The sequence below is a fragment of the Lagopus leucura genome, unplaced genomic scaffold (assembly GCF_019238085.1).
Source record: "Lagopus leucura isolate 7727_CA_CO unplaced genomic scaffold, USGS_WTPT01 Super-Scaffold_100008, whole genome shotgun sequence".
Taxonomy (NCBI): Eukaryota; Metazoa; Chordata; class Aves; order Galliformes; family Phasianidae; genus Lagopus; species Lagopus leucura.
The window spans coordinates 13002622-13013887 of record NW_024962265.1 but is presented as its reverse complement, the minus strand read 5'-3'; the positions used below and the strand labels follow the sequence as shown (position 1 = coordinate 13013887).

At 41.2% G+C, this 11266-nt stretch overlaps 1 protein-coding gene across 2 annotated transcripts; it reads right to left on the bottom strand.

Moving 5' to 3' along the window:
- Positions 1-1141: 1141 nt before the first annotated feature.
- Positions 1142-11195, bottom strand: LOC122180571. 2 transcript variants are annotated; one of them, XR_006179167.1, is made up of 2 exons: positions 11148-11195; positions 1142-3239 (listed from the first exon to the last, which is right to left on the bottom strand). XR_006179167.1 is itself a non-coding variant. In XM_042872281.1 (2 exons), the coding sequence occupies exons 1-2, from the start codon at positions 10975-10977 to the stop codon at positions 2772-2774; spliced, it is 639 nt and encodes a 212-aa protein (XP_042728215.1). In that variant the 5' UTR covers positions 10978-11036; the 3' UTR covers positions 1142-2771. The 2 variants fall into 2 exon arrangements, 1 of the variants encoding a protein (XP_042728215.1); XM_042872281.1 differs by lacking the exon at positions 11148-11195 and adding an exon at positions 10807-11036.
- Between the last annotated feature and the right edge of the window lie 71 nt (positions 11196-11266).

Genomic DNA, 11266 nt, shown 5'->3' with positions numbered 1-11266 from the left:
AAGGTAAAGGACAGAGAAAAGGAAAGTAAAACGACAGTGGCATCATCACTGTTCCTCAAATAATAACACATGATGTTTTGATACTGATAGAGCTTCTTAACCATGTGCTCTTTTGAAATGAAATGCTGGCAAGTTAAAATATCTTTCAAGAATAGGTTCCATTTCAGTGGAATAATGAACATAAATTCTTCTGGGTGGTTGGAGATTCATGACCCTTGAGGTCCCTTCCAACCCTGACCATTCTGTGATTCTGTGATTCTGCGAAGCCTTCCCAAAGGCCGGGTGGATGTAGGAGCAGCAGACTCAAGCGGCAGCCCTGCAAATCACCTGGAGTGGCAGGTGATGTAGGCAGGTAAAGAACAAGAAGGACTGAGGTCACTGTACCCAGAGAATACACTGAGGACAGGAAACAACGCGAAGGACTGCATTTCACCAGCCCTGAACTGATTGAAGATTTGAATAAGGAAATGCTTTTAAAAATCTGCTGCAGCTGATGGAAAGTTACGTCTGCAGTATCTGCCAGCTCTCATAATCCCCTGCTGTTGTTTTAAAAGTATGCATGGGAAATTCTGCAAAACCTAGGACCAATAATCCCATGGCCAACACAGCATGTTCTTAGACTCTTACACAAAAATGTGACGTGAGAACTGAACAGGACAGGGGGCTACACTAGGATTCTGACTGACAAGGGTGGTCTGAAGGGGCTTTGTCAACTGATGTAAAAATTTCTGTAGACAAAAACATTAAATGCTGAAGAAATGTAGGATTTCATCCATATACGAGCCCCTTCAAAACTTGGAGACATCCTTCAAGTTTTCCCTCTACAAATGCAGGAGACACATTCATGGCACAGTACATCTGCCCTTCAAACAAGACCACTTCTAACCCTCCAACACAGACTCAGTTATCCATTTCCAGCAATTTGTATCGTAATCCTATTAAATGTTGTGTATATCAAGGGACTGTTTTTGGGTCTGCTCACCACCATAATTCATTTCTTACATACAGCCTCTGATTTGTATATACAAATACAAAACTTCCTATCTGTATTTCTTTATAACAGCATGACAAAAGTTTTGCTCCACTGGTTATGAATAGTTTTGGAAACATTTAACAGTGCCCAACTCTACTGTCACCAGAACAAAGAATTCAATAAAATTCCACTGCTTATGCTCTTAATAGATCTGTGAGAGTTCCTGTATCAATTGTACTAATTTTGATGAGGTATGAGAGTGTACATAAAAAAGGCTGTATTGCTCCTTTAACCAGAAGAGCAGGCACCTCTTGCCACAGATGACTGGTAGCTCAAATATGTTTAGACAGATAAAATTTTATGAGATTTTTCAGCCCAGTAACATAAAGCCTTCTGATTTTGGTAGTCTTTCCCATATCACAGACTACAATTGCAATTGCCTTTTAAGTCGTTAGCTGCTGTAATGCCATGAGAAAAAAAGTGTTCATAATGCAGCAAGAAAAACTGCCATTGCATTATCAGATTGTGAGGGGGTGCGATGGGGTCCTTGAAGGTAAATACGAATGCAAGTAAAAACAGAAGAGTTCAGATTTTGGATATTCAGAATAAGGCTTTAATTCTACATAAGGAGGAAGATAAGTCTGTGTTTAGGAACTGTTTTGAATTTGAACATTTCTAATTGATCTTACATAGCAGATCTATGATCTTACATAGCATCTTACAGTTCAGCAGAATTAAACAAAAAGGGAATCTACACATGCCTACTGTCTCTTAAAGGAAAAGCATTTTATTTATATCTGTCAGTGAAAAGATTTAGAAAATAAAAGCCAATTCTAGCTATAATCTTGCATCAAATAAATGTGTATATGAAATACAACATATTCAAATACTGCATTTATAATCTCTCTTGAGGTTGCTGTTTTTTTTTGGCTAAAACAGTATTGCTCACTTTTCATTAATCTTGTAACTTTTACATGTACAAGATGGCACATGCTCTGTACCTAGAAAGCAAGACTTATTCAACGCCCAGAGCTGTTTCACTGGAGGTTATTAGCTAGTTAAATGTTTGATAGCCAAAGATCTACAAATACTTTCTTAATTTGAGCCTGGAAATTTGGCTAGCAATCAGCTCCTATGCATTTTAGAAGTGTGAAGCCCTCAAAGGCATCACTTGATATTTTTATTAATGTTTCAACTTTTGGCTTCTTGACTAGATTTTTTTTTTTTCTTTTTCTTCTTCTTTTTTTTTTTTTTTGGCATTTAACACCAAGCATTATTAGTACTGTGTACTTACATGCATCTGCTCAAAGGAAATCGTACCTACTCACCAAACTACAATTTTCCAATAAAAAGATCATCAATGGATGACCTATTTATATCTTTAAAAGGAGGATTAATTTTAATTTTAATTAGAAAATTCATTAGATCTGTGAGACTGTAACTTGAGTCCATTCAAATCTGACATCTGCATTCATATTGTTTCTGTAAAATGCTTGCTGAAGAATTTGACGACAGAAGTGTAGGATCACCTGCAAGATGTTTTGAAGGATGATGTTATCAAAACTTCTGTGAAACAGCCTCTCATTGCATGCAAGCCATTGCCTGAATATTAAACGTGTTTTTAACTTCAGTTGCCTTTAGTTACCAGGCATATCACTTGCTGTATCCAAATTCCTGCTATAGCTTTTGAGATCCATTTGGGCTGCACACAGAATTTCCAGTGTTTCTGTGAAGATGTTACCTTTAACTCTTCCAGGTTGAGATGGGAATCTCCTAAGGACAAAGCATTGCTGGACTCTCAATGCAAGGAACTTACAAGAGACAAACTTCCAGCCTCAGCCAGAAATACAAGAAGAACAGGATCGCTTTCTTCTTTGATTTCAAAGTCTGCTTCCTGTATAAGCTGGAAATAGGACATACCATAACAATTGTCAAAATGTTTCAGCACCTTGAGTAAGGTTTGATTTGAGATGGCTCCTGGAAACAGCAAGGGCTCAGAGAAGCCAATACAAGGGGCCTCCAGCAGAGCCCGGGCAAGCTGAGGAATCCTGCTGGCTACCCAGGGAGAGGCAGAGTAGAGCTGCTGAAAGGAGAGGAGGAGAGGAAGAATGAGGTTTCTCCACAGGTGAAGAGGGCAACTCCAAACAAATTTCTGAGGAGAGAGGCAGCTTGCTGGCACGAGGTAGAGATACTCCTCAGGGCTGGGAGAGACATATACAGGAGAGACCTGTCCTCTGCTGAGGGAGACAGGAGGAAAGGCTTCAACCTGCAAAGCAGGGGATAAAAAACAAGTCAGGGAATATTAAAAGACATGTCAGTGTTTGTCAAGATAGCTGGGCCCAAGTGGGAAGGCAGTTAGAGACCCGAAGATAGCATTTCATGAGAGTGATCTGATGGGAGAGGAAAACCTAATCTGTAGTGTTCAGGGTAAAAGTGACAGAGAAGAGGGAACAATTCAGAAGGCGTAGGTCTGGGAGAAAGAAGGATACAATAAGGATAAATATGACATCTACACTGAGAAGGAGTGGAAGAAAATCAATTATGATCCATCGAGTGAGGCACAGTAAAGTTGCTGTTGTGCCATGTGCTGCCAACACAGCGCTGGGATAGCAAGCACAAGTGTGTGAGTGAATGAGGAGTGATCATATGCATTATTCAACAGGAAAGCTTTGTTTCTAATATATTTCTGTGCCTACCTCATGAGAAAAGCGTGAAAATCTTTGGGGACCTGTGTTTTGTGGTTCTTGTTATTTACAAAAGTATTTTGAGAGCAAGGCTTAGGAAAGGAGCAAGCTGCTTGAATGCAGACTTAATGTTGAGACAAGGTAATGGTCTCCACCCCCGAGTATTTTCATCTTGCAAAATCTCAACAACTTTGTCAAGCCTTTCAAAAACACAGAGAACTCGTACAAGTTTCATCTTTTCTGTCCTGACTGCATGGTTAAGAGGTTACTTTGCATAAGGCCCTCAAAAATATTAGAATTGATGTTATTTACCAAGAAACTATTTAAAAAAAAACTCAAACAGATGAATATTTAATAAGTAAAATACAAGTGATTTTTGCTGCACTAATGATAAATACACATCATAATTTCAAGAAGCACTGTGACTCATGCACTGCCACTGTTTTGAAACAATTCCACTGCGGTCTTTTCTGGGTACCTGTCAATATAGAGAAATGCAATTTTAGTCTGTCAAGTCTCTGCCCAAGTAACAGAATCTGAAGGCAGGGATTAGGAGGATGAAGACCCACCCACTATAGTGAAGATCAGGTTCAAGACTGAGGAATCTAAAGGTGCAGAAGCCCATGGGACCTGATGAGATACAAAAGGAAAAACAGCCCCCATTTTTAAAATGGGCCTGAAAGATGGGCTCCTAGGAACTTCATGAAGTTCATGAATGCCAAGCCATGCCAAGCGCAAGGTCCTGAACATGGGTTGGGGTGATCCCTAGCAAAAGTAAAGGCTGGGTGGAAAATGGATTGGGAGTAGCCCTGAGGAGGACATGGGCATGATGGCTGATGAGAAGCTCAACACGAGCTGACACTGTGTGCCCAGAAAGCCAACCACATCCTGGGCTGCACCAAAAAGAAGAGTGCCCAGCAGGTCAAGAGAGGCTATTGTCCCTCTACTCCACACTTGTGGGACCCCACCTGGACTAATGTGTTCAGCTCTGGGTCCCCCAACCTAAGAAGGACAACAAACTGTTGGAGCAATTCCAGAGGAGGGCCATGAGAATGATCAGAGGACTGGCACACCTCTCCTATGCAGACAGATTGAGAGAGTTGGGTTTATTCAGCCTGGAAAAGGCTCTGGGGAGATCATTTAGCAGACTTCCATTATCTAAAGAGGGTCTACAGGAAAACTGGAGAGGGACATTTTACAAGGGCAGATAGTGATAGGACAAGATGTAAGGGTAAGGGCTTTAAACTGAGAGGGTAGACTTAGAATAGACAAGAGAAAGAAGTTACTCACTACTGGGATGGTGAGGTGCTGGAACAGGCTGTTCAGAGCTGTGGATGCTCCATCCATGGAGATGTTCCAAGTCAGGCTGGATGGGGCTTTGGGCAGCCTGATCTGGTGTATGCTAGGGGGGTTGGAACTAGATGATCCTTCAGATCCCTTCAAATCCAAACCACCCCATAGTTTTTTGACCTGTCATTCATATATCTCATCTTCCCAAATAGCCACATTGTTAAAAATCTAGCTCCCAATATTCTGCAACCAATGTGCTTCCCTGACCTGCTATAACCCTACTTTTCTCACTATAAATCCATTTAATGGAATGTTAGAACATGGACCTAGCATGTTTTAAGAAGTGACTTTGAGATCACTTTCGATATGGGTTGTACCATGTTGCTGAGATATTCAGGTGTTTGGTGGAAGCCAGGACATGGGGAATATTCTCATGGGAGTTAAAATACTGGTAAGGAAGATGGGTCTGAACTGAACTGTCAGAGACTCCTGGTTGAAACTGAAACCCTAACAGAAAAATACGAAACATACTGCTTTGCTTCTCACAAGCAATTGGTAAGTTCCTGTATCCAGGGAAGATGCATGCCTGCACAACATGGGACACAAGTCCCACGTAGAGATACAATGGCAGCGTTGCTAGCCTTGATGTTAGAGAAAATCCAGCTATGGTAATATGGTAGGTAAGATAAATTGTTCTCTTGAAGAGTGGGATAAATTAGCTGCAGTACAGTGCCGTGCTAATGCACTTAAACTACAACCAATATGTGAGCAAAATTGTTTAGAGCAGGCTTTTAGACACTGGAACAGAAGGATGTACAATTTATTTTTCACACTGCTTGCATAACTCTCTTGGGTTAGAAATGTGCAGTAACTGTTGATTTCCACTTCTACTTCACAGCCATTTTTTGGTCATATTTTTCTTTAAATTCTCCACTGTTCACTGTAATAAGGCAATGTACTATGCATTTTCTGTGCATAGTTCTGTGTAATATACCTTTCTTCATATTTCCCCTTTCATCTGATCATTGCTGCTACAGTGCTCCAAGCATTGTTTTTCATTTGGGGTGCAGCAATTTGCAGCACTTGTTTGAGAAATACCTTTCGTTGGGATACGAGTGGTGGTATGTAAGATAAATTATACGCTCACTTAGAAATTCTTTCTCAGTTCTCCATTTTTTTTACTGTTTCTTTTTCTGAAGGTGCTGGCTTCTTTGGCTAAGATGGAACCAAAAGCTTAATTTAGAATTTTGTTTCTTGTGTTATTTCAGGGGATATTAAAATAGATTTCTCTGCTATAAGTGTCTGTTTAATCCAGTTTTCTAGCTAAAGGCTTTTGTGATGGCAGTCACATACTGTTTGAGACACCTTCTGAGACCATGAGGTGATCCCAAACCATACAGAGTGAACTTCTGGCAACAGTGTGGCTGTAGGGAGTGGGTCAAAGTGGCTCTCACATTTGTTTTGCTATGTGCTGAGATGTTTTAATGACAATCCTACACGCATCTGTTTGCAGAAAACTCAATGTAGGATTTTTTAGATATCCGTTTTGCTTAATTAATTTAGCTACTGTAATTATAGCATAGACCAGGATGCTGCACTGCAGAAAAGTTTCAGAATCGGTTTCAGGACAGAAAGACAGGGTTATCTGTGGGTTTTGCACTTTCTCAGTCCAAACTTCTCTGGTATCACTTCCCCTGAGATGGAGATTTTGTAATGAGAAATTTCATTATCCGCAGTGGAAAGTAAGCCTAACTATAAATTGATAATCTATAGACTACAATTAGCAAGAGTGTAAAAATAAACTTTAAAAATCATTTGTACACCTCAGCAAATGAATTAGCTTAACACTTCTTGAGATCCTGGAAGAGAACCGAAGTTTCTGTACTTTTGTAACTGACAGCCAGTTGGTTTGATGGGGCTTTTCCTATGCAAACTCTGTCACTGACAGTCTTCAAGAAATCCTTGAGATTCATTTGCTGTTCCCTTCCCACCGAAGTGGATACCTGGGTTCATAAAGCTGTCTGCTATATAATAATTTCTGCTATGTAAGATAAAACCACCATTGTGGAAAATCCATTGTAAAATAGGATTCTGAGAAGTACTAATGAATCTCTTGCCAAGCTGCTTAAATCATAATGATTTTGTCACAAGAACATCATATGTTTATAATCTTGTTATGATAGCGAAGCCTTATCCAGCTGTTTTTTGTAATACTTTTGTAGCCAGTTTAAAGCCATCTGCTGCACTTATTGTCAGGTACACAAGATTTAAAGCAGAGGTTCACAAATTGTTGTTGTTGTTGTGACTGCACATGCAGCTTCAGCAACCTCATGGTATTTTCTCAGTATATGATAGCAGAGCTGAAATGCAATCATGTCATTATTTGTACATAGCGATTACATGTGATGTTTCTGACAGCCATATGTGAGAACTGCTGTTCTGTTTTGCTTTCTCTTACAATTTAGATAATGAAAATTAGAGAAATGTTGAATTGATCTCCATATAAACCAAAGATTGGGTCTCAACTTTCTTCTCAATGCCATAACTTTTCCTCTTATTTTACAAAGTTTTTTTCAATTCTATTAAGTATATATAGAAACATACAACTTTTATCTCCTGCTTGCAGTAGAAAGCTTGCATTTGGAGTTTGTCATATTATAGATCAGTGATACATGGATTAAAAAGATTTGTGTTAAAGTTTCATCTGTATTTTGATGCTTGTTACTTAAAGGCCTTAATTTGCTTACAGTTTTCTTTGTTACTCTGTGTAATGATTAGATTGCTGCAATATTTAGAGGCAGCTACCAAGATCAAGGCTGCATTACATTAAACTTTGAAAAACACATAGTAAGAGAAGCCCCTTCTTTGAAGCTGAAACAAACATACAATTCCACAGGGACTGGAGAGGGACAGAAACATGTCTCCTGACTGACTGAAATACTTCTTTTTGGCAGAGTGATTTGTTCATAAAAGAATTTAACTTTTAACTACTGGTGTGCAGGTGGAAAAGAAACATGGAGGGTGTTTTATCTGCACTTTCATGCATGTTTTCTTTATTCGTTTCCTATGGAAATAAGGCTTCAGTGACAAAATGTTTGTGCCTTTCCCTCTCTTCTTTCTTCTCCATCCATAACTTCTGGATTCATTATTGATGCTAAACTGGAACAGGACTGAAAGTCTTAAATACAATTGTCTTTCTACAAATGCTTTGAAAGCAGATGCCAGGATGAGGAAAGAAGAAAGCATTTGAGCACACTTTTCAGTGTAAAGCTGCAGCCCACGTTCAAATTCACCACATGAGAAGCTTCTCTAATGTCAGGTCGCCCATCTTCCTATTTCACTGCACTACCATCCATGCTGCACACACTGTCCTTCAGTCTCACAGTGAAGTAGCACTCCTGGGGAGCAAGCCTAGCATAGACCAGAAGCTGCTTTTCTGCAGTGCTGGCACCCTACAAGCCGATGGAGACAAATCCATCTGCAGTTTACCTGGGAATGGGGGTCATTCCTTGGTACAGAACATAAGGGAAGTGTAGACTTAATCAAAGCAGAACTTGCACTTTCCAAACAAAAAATAGTGATCATTGGAAGGTCGGACCTAACTGTTCTAATGATTGAGGAATCATTTGTTTAACGATAATGTTGTTCTTGAATACATATGGTAGAGAGGAGGAAGAATTCCTTGGGGAGGGCTTTCAAAATGTTTCCCTCAAACTGTGAATCATTGGATTGTTTCTTTTTAAGAAAAATTGGTGCATCTTGCATCTTTGATTTTATGCTAATTTCTTTTCATATGGTCTGTTTCGGTTAGAGCCTAGACTGTAGATCTGCAGTATGTCATGGTGAGCAGCATGTAGATTAGTGCCATGTGTTAAAGTTGGAAAGTTTCTTCACTTCTTTTGCTTGGTTTGTGGCAGCTTGTATTAAATAGCTTCCCCCTATACCCTCCCCTTTTTCTCAGCTGCGTGGTTAGGAGCTGCTTTATTGCTTGCGCATCCTGTGGCAGTGTTTAATATTAGTTAGATGTTTGGCATTATGTACCTCCCTGAGATCTCTGTTGGTTTTCATTGGTGGGAATTTCCTGGGTACTCACATCTTCCTTTTGAATCTTCTCTCTGATATATCCATTTTGTGTTCACAGGACATCACTGTGTAAAGCTGTGCTGTGCAATTTCTTTAATTACAAATCTATCTGGCTGTTGTCAAAGACTTTTGTTCAAATACCTTGCTGTCAGTTCAAGCACAAATGCCAAACATGGCTGACCATTAACTTCATGGCATTTATTGCTGCTCTCAAGGAATTTCACCTTGCTATTCCTAACTGAAGTTGTATTTGTTATAAACACGGATTGCGGGTTTTGGGTTTTTGGTTTTTTTTTTTTTTAATTTTAATATGCTACTAAAATCAGGACTGTGAGGTATTTTACTTTCAAACAGTTGCTTATTTTCATTGCCAGGAACAAAAACAGCTGGGTGCTTTGCTAGTATTAAGAAAGAAATCAGGAAATATTCGAGCATTATAACGATTGTTCAATGAAAATTGAAAAATAGGAATATTTTTATTCAGAGTCGTCAAGTCCAGTCTCTTATTTTCCCATGTAACTGTTCTATAGCTCATTCATTAATGGAAACCTTCCAATTTTCAACCTCAGCATAAGCAGTTTATGCCTATTTGTTCTTTTTATTTTTCTTCACTGCTGCTGATTATGTGTTCTCATAATTAAAAATATAAATCTAACCATTTCCAGATGAATTTTGCTAGACTAAATCAGGTTATTTTCATATGACAGACTTTTAATTCCTCTGATCATTCCAATAATGCTTCCTTACTTTTTTTCTTAGAAGGTTAATTTAAACTGTTGACTAGAATCGTACCTAATATTCCAGGATAGATCTCATCAAGGCTTCCTATCATGGCACAACCATGATAGGTTGAAAGTTCTATGTGTAATGTATCTAAGGTCATACACCTCATGCCTGCTCCATGCTGGTTGCTAACAAGCCTGCTGCGATTGACTGGTTTTCTTTTGAGGCATACGTTGGCGAGCTCTCTGCTTCTTTGATTGTTTTAATTGTGTTCCTGTCATTTCTTGCAGCTAGCGTTACATGACTGGAGGCACTCTGGCCAGGCCATATGGTATGAAAGATTTTAGGCTTGCCTCCAGATATTAGTGATGGGGCTTGTGTATTCCAGCTACTTTTTGGGAAAGGTGGAGTGTAAATGCTGTCTGTATCTAATACTGTCTGTTAACAGCATATATGGGGCAAAGCTGATTGTCCTTTGCCCAAAATGTTTATCCATTTCAGTGCTGCAAGAGCCCAGTCTCCATAAAATAGTAAAAAAAGTACTTAAACCTGTTTCAGGCTGCAGTACCACATACTCTTCTCCAGCCTGCTTTGCTGCCTTCAGCAGCTCTTGTTCTGCCCCTCTGGCCACTGCTGCAACCCTTAAGCCAGCGCTACGTGCTATTTTATGTTTTAGTCTAAAGTAATTGTATGCTCTGCTTCAGCACAGTCCCATAACCCACAATGGGTTGGAATGGAAACGGTGACAAAGGGTCATAACTTAGCTGGGGAGAGAGAGGTAGTGGGGAAGGGATGGCGGGAGGCCCTCAGCACCCCCAGATGAAGGGCTGGGCTCTCCACTGCCCACAGCCCCGAACAGCAGCAGGAAGGATGCTACGTGTTTCCTCGGCAGGGCTGCCTAAATGCAACCAAACCTTCAGCAGTGTTTGCGTGTGGCTTTATAGGTGCGAGCAGTAGGTTAACACTGTAATTCCTTTATGTGAATTAGATGTATCGAGTCAAGTATTTTCCACAGGCGTGTGTTTTTCACAGATGCGCATTTTCTATTCTTACCTCAGCGAAGCAATGAGCCAGCAATGACACAGGCCTAGAATAAGGTGCATGCGTGGGTCCCGCGGCTCGCAGGCAGCGAGACGAGACCTCAGCAATACCTGAGAGGGCCGGGACCGACAGCTCTCCCGAGTGCCGCAAGGCAGCCCCACACCCCAGCCCCACGAAAACCATTTGCCAACACACGACCACGGCCCGGGCAGCGCTCGGACAACAAAATGGCTGTGGCCGCGCCGGAGGCGCTCCCCGGGCGCGCAGCCGGAGGCGGCCGGGGGAGGGCGGCCCCGCGCCCCGCTCCGGGCCGCCGCGGGGCCGCGATCCCGAGAGGCGTCCCGGGGACTTACTGCGGGGCGCCGGGCCGGCGGCCGCCTCCCGGGGCTCTCCTCCGCCGCGGCCCCGCGCGACGGCTCCGGGCCGGGCCCGCGCACGCAGCGACACGAGACCTCAGCAATACCTGAGAGGG